Genomic DNA, 21,243 nt, shown 5'->3' with positions numbered 1-21,243 from the left:
ATGACTGTATAAATAGCGAAGGGAGTTTGATTCACTATGCTTCATTTGATTTAAGCAGTTAGGAAGGTGCAAGACAAGGGGATTGGGACCATTATGGCAAAAGCAGACAAGTCTGCCTTTAGGCTCTTACCCATTGCTGCCAATGATCAGGGGTGGTTGGGTTTAGTTTTTAAGGGTCGGTACTACATGAATAGTTGCATGCCAATGGAGTGCCACTTTTGAAAAGTATAGTACATTTTTGCATTGACTATTGGCACACAGTTTAGGTGAAGACAACATCATTCATTATCAGGATGACTTTATTTGTAGTAAGTGAAGACAGTGGTGAATGTTAGCAAGCTGTTGATGTCTTCAACCAAATATGCAAAGAATTAGGGGTATCTTTAGCAACAGGTAAAACAGAGGGCCCAATGAATAGATTAGCATTTTTGGGCATAGAGATTGATGGTTTAAAAGGTCAGTATAGGCTTCCCTTAGACAAAGTTAAGAAGTTACAGTCAGCCGGGAGTCAAGTCTTTGGGCAAATCAAGATGACACACAAACAGTTGCAAGAATTAGTCGGGTTGATGAATTTTACATGCCGGGTAATTCCACTGGGGCAGTCACTCATGAGGCAGCTAGCTCCCAAAGGGTCTGATTGTACAAAACTGTACCCACCAGGTCAGGATTTCGCAAGACATGAAGAAAGACTTAAAGGTATGTTTACATTTTTAATAGGATACAATGTGAGCAATATCGCAGGAAAGGGTGAACCAGCTCCTGCTTCAGGTATTCACAAATGCTGCAGGAGGGTGTGGTTTTGGTGGCTATTTCCAGGGGTAGTGGTTCAGTGGGGCATGGCCAGATGAAGTTATAGGCAGGCTGAGCTTTTCAATTGCAGAGATGGAATTTTTTCCATTTATATTGACCCTGGAAATTTGGGGGGCACAGTTGAAGGATAGGGTGGTTTGGTTTCGCTCTGATAGCAGCATTGTGCCCATAGTGAACAGTCAGCTTGGGGATAAAGGAGTATTGGGTAACATGATGAGATATTTTACTTTAAAGTGTTTGACACTCAATGTTACAGTTAAGGCACAACACATACTAGGTATTGATAACTCATTAGCAGATTCCCTTTCTCGTTTACAGTGGTCCAGTTTCAGGTTATTGGTTCTGAATGCAAAACCTACTCCGGATTGAGTGCCAGGTCATTTATGGGAAATCTGGGCAACCGAGAATGGAGGCTAGTGTGTGATGTCCTCAGAGGAAGGACAAGCGTAAGGTATAATAAATGCATTCAGCAATTCTTGCAGATAAGATTATCCAGTGGCTGGAAGCCAACATGGCCGATACCACCTCCCCAAATCAGGGCTTACATTGTGGTAATGAAGGAAAGAGGTTGGAGTTTAGGGATGGCAAAAACTATGTCAGCTTTGAATTGGTTTCATCATGCTCTAGGGTTAAGAGACTTGGGTAATTCTTTTCAAGTCTGAGCAATGTTTAAGTGTTGGAGGTTGAACACCCAAATTCCCAAAAAAAAGGTACCCCTTAGGTCCAGCAGTACTACTTAAGTTATGGATGGCTATGTTAGCGGCTTATTTTTCTGCGTATGAAGTAGCATTATTTAGGGCTGCTTTTCTGCTGGCTTTCTCTGGGGCTTTTAGGTAGTGAGTGCAAGAAGAAATTACAAAGAATGGTTTTAAAACCTGTGGCAAATGTGCAGCTGCTGGAGGATGATACTTTGGTTTATATATCTAAATCCAAAACAGACCAAGAAGGGAAAGGTCACTGGGTGAGGGTGGTTACCCCATAGAGTGTAGAATGGAGGTTGTCCACAGTCATGTTGAAGTACCGCAAATGTAAGGGTACATTAAATAAGCTCATTCATTTGTCATTAGCAGGGTGATTCCCTTACACAGTACCAGGTGAGGGCAGTCTTAAAAGAGGCGGTTAAACTATCTGGAATAGACACAGATATATGTTGGGCAGCTTCTCACGCACATGCAATGGGAGCATTACAGCCTGACTTAGGGACTGGGAAGGTGGAAAACCAGTGATTATAAACGTTATGTCAAGTGCAAATGTCATTAACTCTTGTTTTTTTTTATTTCAGCGTATGTAGCAGCAGAGTGGAAGTACATTTGGTTGGTGAGACATTCTTTTATTCAGAGGGTTCAGAAGTAGGTTCAAGGGAGGCATGTCTCTTCTCCCTGGAGATGGAATTGAGGTGGTTATGAGGCAGTTTGTTCTTTGGGTATCAGCATGCAATGGCATCAGCTGAGGTCAGTGTTGCAACAGGGTGTAACAGTATTTGCCCATGTCCATTAAGAGAGCTAGTGGAGTTCTTGTTACAAGAGGTAAATTATTTACATCATCATGGCCTCAGGCTAGAATCGGCTGGTCAGAAACAGTTCAGAGAATAAGGTGAGGGGGGCTAGGTCACTTGAAGCAGTGGAAAGGATGAGGTGGAGAACTAATAAATACAGTGGATAGGTTATTAAGGAGCATTGGTGACGTGTACATTTCCCACCCTGGCATTAGGATCAGCTGGCCAGAGAGGTATTTGTCAGAGGAGGGAGTACAGTGTGTTTTTTTTTTTTTTTTTTTTTTTTACAAGGAATTACAAGCAGGTTTAGCACTAAAAGGTCTACACTTTGAGCAAATTGAGATGTGCTTGGCAGAAGTGAGGAATATTTCTCCCTTCTGTGACGGGAGGCCAAGGTAAGTGGGGGTGGGAGTCACAGGAGTCTCTAGCTGGACCTCCCACAGGCCAGACAGCCCCAAGGGGATTATTGTCAGGGGGTTTATCAGCCCGACAATGACTTTTTGGCAGATTGTAAGGTGGCCCAGAGGAATTGAAAAGGTAATGAGAAGAAATCTTATGATGTGGGTGTTATTATTGGAAGGGCCGGATATCGTCACTGCTGTCTGTTCTGTAGTGTTTAGGGCTTTGCTATGAATTAAATAAATGGCCTCCCTGACATTCCTACCTTGCGCACATCTCCAATTAGATTTATTAAAGGACATTGGCAATAATTGGTAATAAGCACAGGGCTGCGGCCATTTAATCCACCTGATGCCTCTGTATTTTATTTAATGCAACAATGATTTTTGCCAAGCGGTAACAAGAACGGTAAATATGATGGCATTGATTCAGTGATTTCTGCAAGATGCTGTTATGTTGTTTAATAATAAATGATGTGAAATAATTGTAAACTGGAGCTGATGGGAAGCAAGTGCTGTGAAAATAATTGCAGTGAAGCTGATTATATGGTGAATCATGAGTGACTGTACTTTGGTGCATTCTGGAACAAGGGTAAGCTTGACACTGGTGAACAATGTAGTACTATTAGTAATGGCAGGTAGAGCTGTACCCGTCTCAGACAAATACTGCAGCAGTGATCAGTAGGACAGTCTACTGTTATAAGTTCTTACACAACTGTACTCTCTTTCCTATTACAGAAACCATTATGGTGACTAGAGAGGAGAAGGCATTGCTGGAGATAATTGGAACAGTTGAGAAAAGGCTAGTTTCTCCCCAACATTTTCCCCAAGATTAGAATAATCAAGACCAGGCAGAAATCTGAGGAGTTGGAATGTTTTTGCATTTTTGTTAGGGTCCTTATTATCGCAGACGTTTTTTTATATGATTGACATTTTCTCTTCTGCCTTGTGCCCCAGTCATAACTGAAGAAAGCGTGTGATGAATCTTTAGTTTATCGGGAAGTATATAAAGTACTGATGATGTTGATGAAGGCAGCCAGCTTAGACTTTCTAGACAGAGAAGAGATTTTGCTGGAGCACAGACATGCATTACATGTCAAATCCCATAGTGGTAGCTACAGAGACAAGTAACTTTCTCTTTCAGTTGTCCAAGTAGATTCAGCTTAGTTAAGTGTGGCTTTCTTTTTCTAATGAATACACAGTGTGTCTTTGTTGCTTCCATTAATTTTTACTATACAGGAAGGTAGTAGAGTTTAGTACTGCTTAAGTTGAAGTTACGGAAGTTGAAGCTTTTGATTAACACAGCAATCCTGTATTCATAAGTTTAAACTGGAGGGGTTTGCACCATATTCTTAGTCTTGGTTGGCAAACTGGTGGCTTTCATTTTCAGTTGTCTTTCATTGTATGTTTTCCAGGTTCAAATGAAAGATTTTCGATTCTCTTACAAGTTTAAGATGGCCTGCAAAGAGGATGTGCTAAGTCTATGCCCCAATATTAAAAAAAAGTAAGTGGAAGTCCACATTTCCTTTATGTTCTTGATTTTTTTTTCTCTGACAGTATCAGATATTTTAAGTTATTGTAATAATGCGTTTGTTCTGGAATATTTGGAGTCTGTTTTTCGTGTTATTAGGTGGGCTTTTTGGTAGATGGTGATTTGATGTACATTTTTTAATTTTGTTAGGTTGTCAGTATGGATCCTTTTGATCCACAGTAGTGGCACAAATCATTTATTGGCTATTGCAGAGCATAACATTGCCTTCATAGTTCAGGTGAATAGGTTACCTGCCAAAATAAATTGGCTCAGCAGTTATTCATTCCCTTTGTAAACTTTATTCTTGGTTCAGATCAAGCTAATAATTAAAGCAGGTAGCATGCACCAGGTTGAAATTGTATAAAAGTACAATTTATTACAGTAGCACAAATTAATGTAAGTCAAGAAAAAAGTTGTCAGTTTATTTGAAGTTCAGAAAAGCTGCTTTATCATCCAGAAGTCCTTTGATAGCAGAATCCTTTCAAAGGTCTTTGTTCCTTGATGAGCACTGGAGAAAGGCCTCTAAGATATCCTTCCATAGCACTGTTGCAGCATTCCTTAAAGGAATCCCCTGTCAGGGATAGCTCAGCTTCTGGCCAGTTTACCAAAGGCTTAGTTTTTTTCTAAGGATGTCGTACAGTACATGTATGCTCCCGCATTCACTGCGTAGGGCATAAAGGTGACGTCCAGATTTACATACCTCAGAACGTCTTTGCCACCATTTCAAACACCGCTTTCACTCGTTGGTTTGAGCACTTATTTGTTTCTGTTGTTTACAAAGCCATTTTCAGATAGGTGCCCCATTGGAGTTATCTTGTCTTTATCTTTTTCTTTTAGTTACGAGGTTACATGTCATCAGTGTGGGTGACTGTCGATAAGGACCATCACAGTGCCGGTTTTGCTTGGGTACTTCTCACAACCTTACATCATGCCCATTTTGTCAAGCATTTGTCCCTAAGACTCTTAATAGTCATCTCTCTTTCTTGTATATCTACCTAGAGAACCAGTGTCCTAAGTTGTTAGCAAAGGGTGTGATGGAATAATCCAGTCCCAAGGGTCAGCCGCCTGCCAAAAAGACCAAAAATGTCAAGTCTTTATTCGGCTGCTGTACCTCCTCCTCCTCCATATGTGTGTCTCAAGGCTCGTGAAGGATCATCCTGCTGTTCCATCTGATTCCTCAGCCACAACTGTTTTGGAGGCCTGCATGGATCCTGTTTCTTGCATCCTAGGAGACTTTGCAGACTTCAGTTATGGATGTTGATGGGGAATCGCAGCTGATCATGTCCAAGGGACCGAGGGGTGTTCCGCAGATTCTTGTTAGGGAGGAGATTCCCACTATGTTGATTGTCTGCAAGGATCCAAACCTCCTAAGATCTTTGACTGACATCCCTTTGGAAAAGAAGCAGAAAACAAAATATTTCCCCCTCTGCTACGAATCTCTATCGTGAACTGCAGGATTTTACACAGGTTGTTTAATACACTCATGGCCTTGAACCCCCCCCCCCCCCCCCCCCCGGCAGTTTCTGTTCCTGCCCCTTGGTTATCAACTCCACTTGAGGCCTGGGAAGCAGGACTCCTTTGATGAGGAATTAGACTCTGGAAAAGAGTCTTTAGCTTATTCCTCCGAGTCCTTCCCCATTGGACTATGGTTCTGAGGAGGAGCCCATATTTTCCCTTTGAAGAATTTTCCTTTGGGTTTACTGTCTGTTGTTTGATGGAATGTTTTAAATGTGACTGTACCCAGTTTTCTGATGTCCAGAAGAGGTACTGTAAACTCCTCTGGATGGAGTCTCCTAAGCCCACTGCTGTCCCTCCTGTCCTAGCTGCCCTGTTAGATTTCTCAGACTCCTGATTCCCCAGCCTCCAGCCCCCAAAAAAGTGACATTTTATGAGGTGGCTGATTGTAGGCTTCTTTACAAATGTCCTTCTGCTTTTACCCATCTGTTATGCCTACTGTCTTTTCTGACGAGCCTTTCGAAACTATTACCTTCTACTAAATTATTTCCTTTTGACAAGGGCAAGTAGGGCCATGGAATGGCTGGGCAAAAAGATGTATACTGTTGCTAACCTGGCATTTTGGGCTATTAACGGTCAGACCCATATGACCAGGTATATCTTACTTCACTCTCGAGCCTATCAAGTTATGTCAGACCTTCCTGATTCTGAGGGGAAGGTTTCAGCCCTCCCTTTATTGGGTGCCTCTTCTCAAGTGGCCTGTCATTCTATTAAATGTAGTTATGATGCAGATGATTGTTTTAGAGCTGCTGTCTTCAGTTCTGTGGTAAGACGTTATTCCTGGCTTTGCTTCCAACATTTACCTGGTGATATTGAGGCTAAATTTGATGGCTGTTCCTCTAGACAATAAAAATCTCTTTGGTTGTGCAGCTGCTGAGCTTTTTAAGTCCCTGCAGGAGAAGTGTGCAGCCTTGAAGGAACTAAACATATTTTTGTTTCCCCTATTCTGAAATTTGAGAGGAATTATCAGTCTGCCCGGCTTTTGTGTGTAGACAGTCTTGCCTTCCTCTCAAAGGTAAAAAGGTTTCTAGAAGGGCTGATCCTGCTAAATGTTCTCAGACTCCTACTGTTCAGCAACCTTCTTTTTTTGTCTTCTCCTGTCTCTTCACAATTGGTTAAGGGTCACTCAAGATTCTAGGATTTTGTCCATCATTCATCAGCGATACTTCATGGTGTGGAAATGCCTTTCCTTCTTTTTTTGGGCTCTTCTCAACCTCTTCAGGAACAGTTGCCTTTTTTTCCAGATGTACTTCAGGGCCTCTTGTCTCAACACCTTTCTGAAGGTTCCTTCCTTTCCAATGCTGTGTTCAACCCTGTTTCCTCCTCTACTACAGCTTTCTTAGTCTGGGGATTTCAAGGTTGCCTGTGTTCACATCCCTGTTCATCCCATTTTCAGGAAATGTTTGTTTCTGTGTTTCTTCCTTGCGTTTTCAGTTCTTTGCTTTGCCCTTTAGCCTCTCTACTGCCCCAGTGGTCTTCACCAAATGCCTCACTCCTATGATTGCCTTATGCAGGATGAAAGGAATGCACATATTTCCTTACCTAGACAACCTGCTCATTTAGTCTTCCTCTCCAGAGAGCCTGCTTCAGCACCTCCACTATGCTGTTTGCCTGTTGTAAAGCCTAGGGTTTATAGTAAACTTCCAGAAATCCTGCCTGACTCCTCCTCGGGATCATGTTTTCGTGCAGGCCCCAGTACATTCCTATGCTGGCTTCCCTGCCACCCACCCAAGGCTCTAACTCTCATTGCCTCTTTTCAGTCCATTCTTCCTTGGGTCTTAGTTATGGCCAGGAAGGTTCCTGTGCTTCCTCTAGCCAGGCTCCATATGAGGAAGCTGCAGTGGTTCCTAAAGTCAGTATAACTTCAACATTCTTATCCTTTAGACTTTCTAATTCCTGCTCTTCCATGCCACAGGTTTAGAGTGTCAGTATTGGATTCAATAAATCTCAACCCATGGCTTCCTTTTCAACACTTAGTCCCCTCTCAGGAGCTTTTTTGGATGCCTCAGACATGGGGTAGAAGGCTTCTTTCGGCCCTGTAAAGATTCAGGGCCTTTTATCTATTCGTCATAGATGGTCTCACTTTTGCCCCAGACATCATTATTTCCCTCTCTCTCTCTGTACCTAGCAAAGGGCAGTAACCACAAGGTGGGACTTATCAACCTCAAGGAGATGAGAGCTCTCCTTGCTCTTCAGGCCGTCCATACTCTCTTCCTCCCAGGGCCTCTCAAAATCTTTACAGACAGTACCACAGTGATGGGAGACTTCTGCAAAAAAGGTGGAGCATGATCTTACCTCCTGTACAGACTAGCTGTTCAGTTTTGGGATCTGGCTGTCCAGTATCAGGTGAATTTTCAGGCTGTTTGTATTTCTCCAGAATAGGATGTTGTGGCAGACACTCTGAGCAGTTTCATAATAGTCTCACAAGTGGATGCTTCACAGAGATGTGTTTCTGAACTCGGTACTCCTCAGGTAATGTTTTTTTTGCCTCCCCTGTGAACAGATAACTTTGTCTGTTTTTGCAGCAGAGTCTCAAGTCCTCTTTCATGGAAGGTGGGCAACCCCCCCCTCTTTTTCTTGGATGGGGTGTTTCTCTATGCCTTCCTTCCTCTTCCTCTCATATCGAAGGTCCTTTTCAAGATAAAAAAAAGACTCCCCAGAAATCTTGTTGGGGAGTCGCATTTGGCCCGGACAGCATTGGTTCCCTCCTGTTCTGCACCTTGCCAAGGGCAGTCACCACATTTTACCTCACAATGTGGACTGGCTCACACAAGACAAGGGGTCTCTCACCCAACCTCACTTGTCCAATGTTCAACTGACACTGGGTGATAAGGTTTCCCCTTTAGGCACCTTTTTTCTGAGGATGTGGTGCAGGTTCTGTAGGTGGTCAGGAAACCCACTACCAGTAAATCATATTTGTTCAAATGGAAGAAATTTTCTGTCTTGTTTCTTGCTCGTAACCAGGATCCACTTTCTATGGAAGTTCTTTGGTTCGCTCTTATTTGTGTGAATTGCTCCATGCTCGGTTAGCATGCTGTTTAGTTAAAGCCCACCTTTTTTCTGCTTGTCTGCCCTTGATTCCTCCTTTGGCTTCTAGGTTTTGAGGTCAAGCAATTTCTTTAGGGCATTCTTCACATTACGCCTTCCAGGAACCGTATTCCTTCTTGCTAGGACCTTAATTTTTGTTCTTGAATAATTAGCTCAGCATCCGTTTGAGTCTGCACCTTTAGCTTCTTTGCATTATTGTACAGGGAAGACTGTTCTTTTGGTCCTTATTTCAGCTAGATGGGTGTCTGAACTTCAGCCCCTTATTGCTGCCCCACCTTTTTTTTTAGTTTTTATGAATTCTCTCTCAATCATTCTATTTATTTCCCCACTTTTTCCCTTCTACGTATTCTGCCAGTGAGAAGGTTCTTCACACCTCGGATTTATGTAGGCAGCTTGGGTATTATTTGGATAAGACAAAGCCCCTTAACAAGTCTAAGCGACTTTTTTTTCCCTTTCATCCTGGATATTTAGGTTTGGCTGTTTCTAAGCAAACCATTTTTTCATGGATTTTGTAAGGTAATTTCTTTTTTGTTATTCCTTTCATGAGAAAAACCTTCCTACTTGTGTAAAGGCTCATTCTACCACTGCTGTGGGTTCCTCTGGTGTGTTTTTTTTTTTCCTCAAAGGATTGGATACCATTTCCATCCATGAGGCTGCTACTTGGACTTTTATCCATACTGTTACTAAACATTACAAGTCTGATGCAATTTCTAGGACTAGTGCTGTATTTGCCAGAGTTATCCTGCATGGCTTTCTTGAGTGCCCTGCTGGGCCTTCTTCCTCCCAAGTTTCCTCTTAAGCTTTTGTACTATCCCTTTAGTAAGGAATACTGCATCAGTGACATGGAAAGACATAGTACAGCTATGTAAAAATGTACCATAATAGTAGATGTCCTTCCCTTCACTGTTGCAGTATTCACTCCCTCCCTCCCTCCTCCCCGTTTTCTCTCTACTCCTTTTTTTTTTTTTTTTTTTCTCCTTTGTGAATGTATGTGTTCCTCCTTTTCTCCTTGGACTGTTCCTGTGGGGCTTTGCAGTTCTGAGGTAGGTATGTCCATATGTGTCACCTTCATGCCTTGTGCTGTGAACGGGGTGCATACGTGTGATGTCAGATGTCCTTTAAAAACTGTACTTTGTGTCCACTTTGTGGGGAAACTAAAAAAAACAAAATAATCCAATGCATATCAAAGCTGACTCCTCTTAAGGCAGAAGTCCAATTCAGTTGCAGGTAAACTTGATTGCATAGCCGTAGTGGGTGCTATATCCCTGGCACTACATCACACCTTGAACCATCTTGAAGACAGAAATTGCTATGCATGTATGCTGCTCGTAGTTTTCAGCTCGGCTTTCAACACTGTAATACCCCAGCAGCTGTTGTCTAAAGTAAGTCAACGAGGCATAGAAAATGCACTCTGCAACTGGATCCTCAACTTTGACACAGGCCCCAAACCGTTGGAGTTGGCAAGAATCACTCAAGATGAATCACTTTAAACATAGGGGTGTCACAAGCTTGTCTTCAAAGTACTGACCCATGACTGTTCTGCAAAACATCAGACAAATCACATCATCAATTTTGCCAAATATACCACCATAATCAGCCTCATCAGAAATGACAATGAGGGGGTAACAGAGGCAAAGTGAGCCAACTCACCAGATGGTAAACTCGTGGCCTAGCACTAAATGTTGACAAAACAAAATCATTATTGACTTTAGGAGGAAGCAAGGGTCCCACACATTCATCACCGTTAGTGGTACAGCAGTGAAAAGGGTACAAAGCACCAAATTACTAGGGGTCCACATCTCAGATGACCTAAGCTAGGCAACAAACACCTCCAGCCTTGTAAAAACAGCCCAACAACGTTTCCACTTCCTCTGGAGATTACTCAAAGCAAACCTCCCCTCCCACATCCTCATGACCTTTTACAGAGCCACGATCGAAAGCATACTAACAACATCACAGTCTGGTATGGAAACTGCAATACGCAGATCACAAGGCATTAGAGAAGGTTGTAAAGCAGGTCAGGAAAATCACAGGATCAAACCGGCAGTCCTTACAGGAACTTTACTGTTGCAGATGCTATGGCAGGGTCGTGAAACTGATGAGGGACAAGTATCATTCCACACATGGACTGTTCCACCTCCTGTCTTCAGGGAAATGATACAGAAGCATCAGGTGTAGATCAAAATCTAGGGATAGCTTCTTTCCACAGGTGATAAGACTGTTGAACAACTAGCCTTAACAATGTTGATACTCCCTCAGTTCGTGAGAACCCTGTAAATGCAATATGATTGTCTATACTGTAGCAGAATTAAATTATTCTGTTCATCTAAGTTATGCAATCTGAACTAAATTATTAGTTGCGCAAGTACAAGAACTTTGAATTATGCTATGCTGCTATCCAAGCCTAAAATTGGTGGTGGGTTAGTTATCTGTGTGTGTATTTATATCTGGACTGTCTAGAATTTCTTCTGTTACATGCTTCCTTCACCCTCTTGTGAAAACGGTTTCTCAATGCACACGAGCCTCAAGCTATGAAATTTCATCCAGTGATGGATTGCATTTGTTGATTGACAAAGTTTACTTTGACTTTGATAAGTAAAACAATTCTCATGCAAATTGAGCATTAAACAAAATGAAGAATACTTAAGCACTTTTGTTTATCTTGCATCAAACATAACTTTAAAGCCTCAAATTCACAAAAATGCTATATTAATTGGCACATTGTTGCATCGCTTGATTCTCATGTCATTTTGTCTTGCAGATCTATGCTCATGTGGTGGTGTGTGTGTAAATGTAGATGTCCTATTCCCATGTTGCAGTATTCGTAACCTTTGGATTATCCTCTGCTTAGCTACCCGAATGTCCAGCCAGTATACAAAAGCTTCAGTCACTGCAAGGTATGTGGGGCATCTGACATTGGCCGTAGGGTGTGTCGGCCATAAAAGTGACGTCTGCACGTACCTTTCCTCAGAACTTCTCTGCCGCCAGTCAAACTTCAGCTCATCCTGCCATATCTGCCATCGGATCCTGCAAATTTAAGATAAGTACCCCATTTTGGCAGTTTTCTTCTCTTCTTGGTCACTACATGCAAGCTTAGGTTTATGTCCGCACCTACACTTTCCTTTCCTGGATGATGTCAGATTCCCCCATATGGATGCCCACGACCTCTGCCTTTTCTACGTAGGGCCCAACCACGACCATAAAACTTGTACGATTTGTCAGGCCTTTGTTTCTAAGACTCTTCGCAGCCATCTGCACACCTTAAACGTCTGCCTAGAAAACCAGCATCTTAAACGTCTTGCTCTGGCAATGGAAGGGCTGTCCAGTCAGACCATCGAGCCACCAAAAAAGAAGGCCAAAGTTTCCAGGCCTGGATCTACTGCTGCACCTCCTCCACCCGACATTCCCATTTTGGCCGACGTTCGCCTGGAGGAATGTATGGAACCAGCCAATTTGGGTACAGCGGGTACTGCTCCAGAGACCACAGAACCTAGGAATGAAAGCAAGTCCATGAAGGTTTTGCAGACTTTGGGGGCAGATGACTAGTGGGAACCTCTGCTCACAATGGGCATTCAGACTAGTCCTTCCACTGCAGTGGAACAGTCTGAACCTAGGCCCTCCTTAGGCCCTATATCATCCAGGCCTGTCTCTTCCTGTGTATCTTTTTTTAGGAGGATGTGTATTATTATTATTTTTTTTTTTTTTAAAGACAGCAAATTAAAAAGGTAGCTGATTCAGATGGTGTTTCACCCTCCTGTTTAAATGTGCTGATCAATTGGCTCCTGTTTTTACTCAGATTTTTAATAAATCATTAGAGCTGTGTGTTCTGTTATGTTTCAAACAAGCCACAATCATTCCAGTGCCTAAAAAATCCACTAACAGGACTGAATGACTACAGGCCTGTTGATTTGACATCAGTGGTCATGAAGACTTGAGAGGCTGAGGTTAGCTCACTTGAAGTATATTACAGCTCCCTTGTCGGATCCTCTTTCAGTTTATCAAGAGAACTGGTCAGTGGATGATGCAGTTAATATGGGTCTGCACTGTGTCTTGCAACTTCTTGACAACCCAGGGACATATGCAGGGGTTCTGTTTGTTGACTTTAACTCTGCATTTAAGAAAAAAGAAAAAATTCCTGAACTACTTCACCTGAAAGTCTGTCAGCTTTTTGTTCCTGTTTTCACCTGTCAGTGGATCACCAGTTTTCTAACCAATAGGAAACAGCAGGTGAAACTGGAAAAAATTTACATCTAGCTATTGCATGTTCAGTGCACGTGCCCCCCCAGGGATGTGTGCTCTCCCCACTGCTATTCTCCCTCTACACTAATGACTGCACCTCTGTGGACTCCTCTGTCAAACTTATTAAATATGCAGATGATACAAATGTCATAAAGCTCATCAGGAATGGTAATGAGTTTGCATTACAGACAGGAGGTTGAGCAGCTGGCCTTTTGGTGTAGTCAGAATAATCTGGAACTGAACACTCTTAAAACTCTGGAGATGACAGTGGACTTTAGGAGTGGTACTACAGTATTATCTCTCCTCTTTTTATATTTAGTACTGCTGTCTCAGTTGTGGAATCCTTCATGTTTTTGGGATCTATGATCTCCCAGGACTTTAAGTGGGAGACCAATATAGGGTCCATTAAAAAAATAAATAAATAAAGGCACAACAGCGAATGTACTTTCTGCAACAGCTGAGGAAGTTCAGCCTCCCACTGCAACTGTTGATTCAATTCTATGTAGCAGTCATTAAGTCTATTCTCAGCTCATCCATAACAGTGTGGTTTTAGATCTCTGTCTAATCATGACAAAAATGGGTTACATCGAATAGTCAGGTCTGCCATAAATATCACTGATGCTAGTTTGCCCTCCTTACAGGACCTGTACTATTTCAGAGTCATGAAAAGGGCATGGAAAATAATCACCAATCCATCACATCTAGGCCACCATCTTTTTGAACTATTACCATCAGCCAGGTGTTGTAGATTAATACTCACCAAAACAAGCAGATATAAGAATAGTTTTTTCCAAAGGCTATCAAGTTCATAAATGGTTAACTCTGCCTATTAGGCTGGGGTATTCTTTTTCCCAAACCTTTGAGGATTCTGCAGTACTGCTTGCATATTACTTGTTTCTTTCAGTTCTTCTTGCACTTTGTATATGTATATTAATTTTTTGTTTTGTTCTTAATAGTTGCATGTATGTCATTTGTCTTGTTTTTAATTGTATGTATGTCGTTTATGTAATTCATACTTGGAGAGTCGCTGAAACAGAGTCAAACTCCTTATATGCATACTTGACCAATAAATGTGATTCTGATTCCTTAAAAAGGAAGTAAAAGACAAAACATGCCTCTCCTCCTTCTGAAAGCTTGCCTGATTGGCAAGCTGTCTCTCAGAGCTTATTTAATGCCTTCATGGCCCTTAGCCCTTCTATGCCTGCTTCCTGTTCGGCGCTGCCCCTCCAGTTATCAGTCCTAAGCCTCAGACTGAAGATCCTCTTCCTCTTGAAGCTGAAGACTCTTCAGTTTCCTCTTCAGAGAACTCTTTCCTATGCCTCTCAGATGCCTTCCCTTCTTTGGTGTGCCTCCCCCGAGGAGGATTCTGCTGAAGCAGACTCCTCAGCAAGAGGGCCTCATCTTTGAGTGAAGCTCTCTCTCGAATGAGAGAGTTTTATAAATGGGATTCCACTGAAATGTCTGAGGTTCAAAAGAGGTACAATGAACTCTTATATATGGACACCCCTTCACCTTCTACCATCCCTTCAGTCTTACCAGCTTTTTTTAGATGGCTTCAATGCAGCCTCTAAAAACCCTGAATCCGAACGACCAGCCCCTAGAAGGCCTGACAGGTTTTATAAGGTTGCAGAAGCAGCCAAACATCTTATTACATGCCCTGTGGCAGGCCTTGGCACTGTTTCAGTCTCAAGAAAAACACTTCTGGATCACAAAGTATCCAAATGGAAGCTCCAACAAAAAACAACAGAACAAAATGAAGCAGCCAATTTGGAATGAAATTTTCTTTACTAAATTCTTCTGGTACCTCGGCCTTCGCCTTCACATGGATTCCATGTGAAGGCGAAGGCCGAGGTACCAGAAGAATTTAGTAAAGAAAATTTCATTCCAGTTTGGCTGCTTCATTCACTGTTTCAGTGTCTGCAGACAATCCTTCCAGATTACTTACTTCCGCCTCTGTCCTTCCCACTAATAAGGACAGTACGACTATGGAACACATTGGCAAAAAGGTATACACCTTTGCCACTTGGGCTGTTAACTACCAGATGCACATGTCAAAGTATGCCCTGGCCCTTTTGACTCTGGTTTCTAAATTTGGCTACTCTCCCAGACTCACCTTCTAAGGCTCAGATATCTAACCTCATTTCCTTCTCTCAAATGAAAAGACACTCAATCAGAACGATCAGATTTTAATCCATTTAGACAGACTTTTGAGATAACACCTTAACTCTTGAAGCCATTACAACCTTTGCAAACATTAAGAAAAACCCCATTTGCACAATGGTAATAAATATTCCACTCACACTAAAGCATCTCAGGCTGGGAAAACAAAAGAAGCAAAATCCTGTAGACGTCACCACAGCAGAGAATGAGCAAGTTCCACTCTTTTGATGTCATAAGGTTGTTTTATTAAGAAGTAACAAATTTTTGTTTATGAGCAGATTCACTGAGAATGCTTTCTCTGTTGCTATGAAAGCTGGCAGATTGCTTGTGATTGTTAAATTTCTTTTAAAGATATTTACAGTTGAGTTTATATATATATATATATATATATATATATATATATATATATATATATATATCTATATATATATATATATATATATATATATATATATATATATCTATATGTATATTTTTTTTCCTCCCCAAGATACTTATCTACTAATAAGGCTTCGAGCTTTAAATAAATAGTTAACATGTGCAAGAAGGTATTAGAGATAACCCTGCAGCTGTGAAAGCAGGGGGAGTACCCCCTTTTTACTAACCTTGGCAACCAGTGGCGTTTGTAGGCGAGCTATTTTGCGGTTTGGTTTTTCCAATGCGATAGTTTACCTGAATAAGTCTCATTTTGAGTCATCTTTGCTATCTTTCTGCAGCCGCAAATGCGGGCAGACATTCTAACAAACTCAGTCGTTTTGCCAAAGAGCGTTTTAAAATAAGTCATCCTTTTCTTAATGAGTCTTTAGACTGAAATGGTCAGCAATATATTTTCACATGTGTTTTGTTACTTTTTTTTTTCTCCTTCTCAAACTGACATGAAAGCACACTCAGACTTTCATGTTGTAATACAATTTTAATAATAAAATAAACTTAATTTTAACTTGCAGGTTTATAAGTCTATATAGTGTTGTAATAAACAACTCTCTGAGCTGGATACATGTTTAGTTAACATACTTTGCAACTGAAGCATTTTTTTTATGTCTTTGGTTATTTTAACTTTATATATTTAGTTATATTTCCATTGGATACCAAGTTTCTATGCAGTTTAAAAAACATTGTGCTAAAACTTACTAAGTGTTTAGTTATGCAAGGTAAGAATGTAATTTAATATTTTAAGGTGTAAAGCTTGCCTTTATGAAACTACTGGAAGCTTTGCTTCAGCTCTATTGTATTTGCAGTAGATACTAAGGAGAACAGGATGAAACTATATCAAGTACTTAAGTTGTGACATGGCTATTAACTTTACTGACACAAGGATTCTTAGTGATTCTGACTATAGTATCAAACAGCAGTTCTAGTTTATGCAAATAAGTTTACTGATGCTACATTGTGGTTGGAAGTAAGAACCAAAGCGGGACATATGATTGGGTGGTATTGGCTATAGTGCCAAATAGCAGTTTCAATCTGTGCGAATAAGCTTACTAAGGCTGTATTGCGATTGGAAATAACCAATGTGAAGTTAGATTGGTTGTCAACAGAACAGTAACTCTGAACTCTAATTAGAACATAGAAGCATCATGATTGGATATAATACCATTAGTTAGACAAATGATTGGCTAACATCAAAGCACCAATTACAAGATCTTGTTCTCCTTAGCTCATGCAAATAAGTTCACTGATGCCAAATTGTGATTGGAAGTAAAAACCAAAGGAAAAAGGAAGTGACTAAAGCCTCATTATGATTTTTTTTCAGTGTTGTTTAAACCATTGCTGGTCTTTACATTGCACAATCTGAAGAAGGCAGTTTATGCCGAAAGCGCTCATCATGTTTTTTCTTTTATCAATAAAAGCTCATTTTCTTCTTAATCAAGTGGAACTTGCTCATTCTCTGCTGTGGTGACGTCTACAGGATTTTGCTTCTTGTTATATACACAATGGTGGTTGACGCCTGTCAAGTATTTGATAGAGTGAATATCACTTTCTTACTTCAGCTGTTACCTTATTTTTGGGTTCCCTAGCAAATTTATACAAATAATTAAAATATTGTATGAAAACTCTTGTACTAACCTATATATTAACAGAACTTTATCAAACAGAATAAAGATTAAAAGTGGGACGAGACAAAGATGCCCTTTATCCCCCTTCTTATTCAGTCTATACCTCAAACCAATGATCTTCGTGTTTCACTGTTGCAGTCATCACACTTGGGTTATCTGCCTGCAGGTAGCCCTCAGTGGACCCGAATACCAGAGACTTAGTATTTCTGCATCAATTGCTGTTGCTCCAGGTCTGACGGGTCATCGGGTGTATAAAAACAGGCAGCCGACACCATAACATCAGTCTTTCTTGACGAGGAGCCCGAAGTAGAAGCATTTTGCATGAGTGCCGGTCAGCCGCTACCTGTGTTTTTGTTTCCGAATTGAATTATCCTGAAGTGGGGATCCTTCTTGCTCTAACCAATGTCAGAAAAAGTTAATTATCTTGCCTGTGGAAAGCAAATACTACACAGAGATTTCCATTCTTACTGCGTTACCTGTTTAGACCCAGACCACGACTTACCTCGCTGTCGGTTTTGTGCCTTGTTCAAGTTCTTGAGAGGGGCAAAAAACGTAAGGCCACTAAAGAGAGTACCCACCCCAGCTTGGGACCTTAACTTTGTACTGGAAAAGGTCACACTTACCCCCCTTTTGAGCCTGCAGCATCAGCAGAGTTAAAATTCCTCTCTTGGAAAACAGCATTGTTCCTGGCCATCACTTCAGCAAGAAGAGTGTCTGAGCTACAAGCACTTATGGCCATGGAACCCTTCGTTATTTTTCATACTGACAGGGTCTCCCTCAGGACTAATCCTTCCTTTATGCCTAAAGTGGTGTCCAGTGTGGCTCTCAACCAATCTATCCATTTGCCAGCCTTCTTCCCTAATCATCAAAATAAAGGGGAAAGGATCCTGCACTCCTTGGACGTGCACAGACAGCTCAGATTCTACCTGGATAGGACTAAGCCCTTCAGGAAATCTGACCAGTTATTACTCAGCTTTGCACCAGGGGCAGAGGGCAAGGCCATTTCAAAACAGTTTCCAAATGGATAGCACACTGTATCCATTTCTGCTACAAACAGCATGGGAAACCAACCCCTCAGGGGGTCAAAAGACATTCCAGTAGGGCAACTTCTACCTGTACAGCATTCCTCAGGGGAGTCCCTACCAGGGATATTCTGGAGGCTGCTACCTGGAGTTCTGTACACACACTCACCAAGCATTGCTACCTGCCTATATTTTCAAAATCCAGGGCGAGTTTTGCAACTGCAGTCCTGCAGGCCATACTAGCCAGCCCAAACTTTTCTTGAGTGGCTCCACCCTTTCTACAGCTTTGGGAATCAACACAAGTGTGATGACTGCAACAGTGAAACACGAAGAACATAGTACAGTTGTGTACACTTATCCTAAATGTAGATGTTCGAGTGTATTCACTGTTGCAGTCCTGGTTTCCCTCCCTCCAGTCCCCTTCTCTCTCTGTCTCTCTCCTCTATGTGTATATTACTCACCCTTTGCTGGGGTATTTGTATTGATATTTAGTTTTTACTGCTGGTGATTTTTTCACCATAGCTTAGCTCCCTATTGGGGGTCTCCTGACATTTGGGGCAAGAAAAACTGATGCAATGCTGTTGGCTGCCTGTTTTTATATCCCTGACGTCCGACCTGGAGCGACAGCAGCTGACTCAGAAATACTAAGTCTCTGGTATTCAGGCCGACTGAGGGCTATCTACAGGCAGATAAACTCAAGTGTGATGACTGCAACAGTGAATGCACTCTAACATCTACATTTATGGTAAGTGTATACAACTGTACTTTCTTTCCATGTTAGGGACTTCCTCTCAAGTCATTCATCTTTCTGTTAAATATAGATATGATACAGCAAATGCCCCTTCTAGGGCTGCTGTTTTTGGGTTTATTAATGAGGTTTTCTTAGCTTAAGCATCAACTTCTACCTGAAGATATTAAAACTGAGTTGATAGATGCTCCTCTAGATTCTAGACTTTTGTTTGGGGAAGTTGCTGCTGGTTTGTCTCTTCAGGATAAGGGTGACACCTTGCAGGAGCTTTAAACATGTGTTTTTCTCCTGTTCCTAGATTTCAGAGAAATTACCCTGCTAAGCCTGTCTTTGTTCGTAGGCAATCCTGCCCTTTTACTAAAGGTGGGAAGGTTGACAAATGGGCTCCTCCTGCTAAGACTACTCAGTTTTCAGGGATTCTGCAGCCTTCCTTTCCAGACAAAACCAGGTGCTTTGTGGCTGTCTGTGTCATCCCAGTCACATTCTCCTTTCTCTTCCTGTTTGGCTTTGTGTCACTGTGGATTCTTGGGTTCTCTCGATCATTTGTCAGGGGTACTTCATGGTGTAGAAATCCCTTCCTCCTTTTTATGGGCATTCCTCCGCCTCCTAGGGAACAATATCCCTTTTTCCCAGAGATTCTTCAAAGTCTCTTGACTCAGGGTACTATTCAAGAGCTGCCTGTGTCCCAAAGAGGGAAAGGATTCTACTGCAGACTGTTTCTATTGCCCAGAAAACAGGGAAGTTGGAGACCTATTCTGGACCTCTCTCACCTAAACAGTTTTCTAAAAGTGCCTTCCTTTTGGATGTCCCTTCAGGTTCTGTTTCCTGTTTTGCTCCCTTAGATCTATATGGTGTCTCTTGATTTCAAGGATGCTTATCTCCATATTCCAGGACCCCACCTAGTCTTCCTTCCCTTTATATACCCTCAAAAGTACCATAGTTAGTACCTCATTACACCTCTCTCTCCAATGTGTCTACTATGCATTTGCATAAGATTTTACAAACAAAAAAATATTTTTGTTGACCTATTGAACTATATCAATGTACAATTGTTACTAAACTTCTTTTTAATGCAACTTTAACTTTATGCATGTAACCCAACATATGTGAATCTTTTTGCTAAAACTGCTATTATATCAATATTGTTTAAAATTGTACTTGTTTAAAAATGTACTACTGGAGCTTTTCTCCTCGGGTCTCCACTGAAAATGGGCCACAAGCCCAGTTGGACAAACCCGGTTAACAAATGTCAATAAATAATTATTCTGATCCGTCCTCTTTTTTTCAGGGAGTTTTTGCATTTCTCTGCTTCCTGGCATCTTCAGTTCACTACTTTGCCCTTTGGCCTTTCTACTGCTCCACTGGTGTTCACTAAATGCCTTGCTCCTGTGGTTGTTTTTTTGCAGGCTTCGAGGGATCCAAATATTTCCTTACTTAGACGACCTGTTGATTCAGGCATCCTGTCCAGAGACCTTTTTGCAAAAATCTTCATTTTTGCCGTTTCCCTTTTTCAGAGACTGGGGTTCACTATAAATTTCAAAAAATTTTCTCTTGACTCCTTCTCAGGATCACATTTTTTCTGGGTTGCAAGATTCAAATGGTGCCAACACTTGCATCACAGCCCCCTCAAACTCTTCTTCCACTGTCTTCCATTACCACCAGGGAGTTTTTGAGAGCTCTGAGTTTCATGGCATCCACCATTCCGATGCTCCGTCTGGCCAAACTTCACATGAGAAGGTTTCAGTGGTTTCTGTCCGTGTTGCTCCAACATGCACATCTTCTAGACATTGTAGTTCCTTTTCTTTTTTGTCTCATACAGGAACTGCACTGGTAGAATCAACGATTGTCTCTGAGTCCAGGTATTCCTTTTCATCACCCAGTTCCCTCTGAGGCGCTCTGGAATTGTTCACAGATGCTTTGACATGGGATGGGGGACAACATTTGGTCCCTGAGGGTACAGTGGGTGTGGTTGCCTTGTCAGCAGAAGGAGCACATTTGTCAGAGATGAGAACTCTTCTGCTAGCTCTTCAGGCCTTTCATCCTCTTCTCTCCAGGACCTCTCAAGGTTTTCGCAGACAATACCACAGTGATGTGGTATATCAACAAATGGGGAGGAACGAGATCTTATCTTCGTTGCTGGGTTACACTTCTGGTATAGGATCTTGCTGTCAAGTATCAAGTGACTTTTCAGCAGTTTATATCCCTTCCAGTCAAAATGCT

General features: G+C 41.6%; 1 protein-coding gene across 1 annotated transcript in view; it reads left to right on the top strand.

The window, feature by feature from the left end:
* The window catches only part of GLG1 (golgi glycoprotein 1), a 3,171,999-nt gene that overhangs the window by 2,166,131 nt on the left and 984,625 nt on the right, over positions 1-21,243 (top strand). Inside the window, exon 16 of the mRNA XM_044081599.1 lies at positions 4,119-4,207. Coding sequence (XP_043937534.1) covers positions 4,119-4,207 — 89 coding nt within the window. The remainder of the gene's footprint in view (positions 1-4,118; positions 4,208-21,243) is intronic.

This window comes from Protopterus annectens, chromosome 8.part1 (assembly GCF_019279795.1).
Source record: "Protopterus annectens isolate FY-2018-M chromosome 8.part1, PAN1.0, whole genome shotgun sequence".
In the NCBI taxonomy this organism is placed as follows: Eukaryota; Metazoa; Chordata; order Ceratodontiformes; family Protopteridae; genus Protopterus; species Protopterus annectens.
The sequence above is the reverse complement of the archived record's forward strand: the minus strand, read 5'-3'. Positions and strand labels throughout refer to the sequence as shown.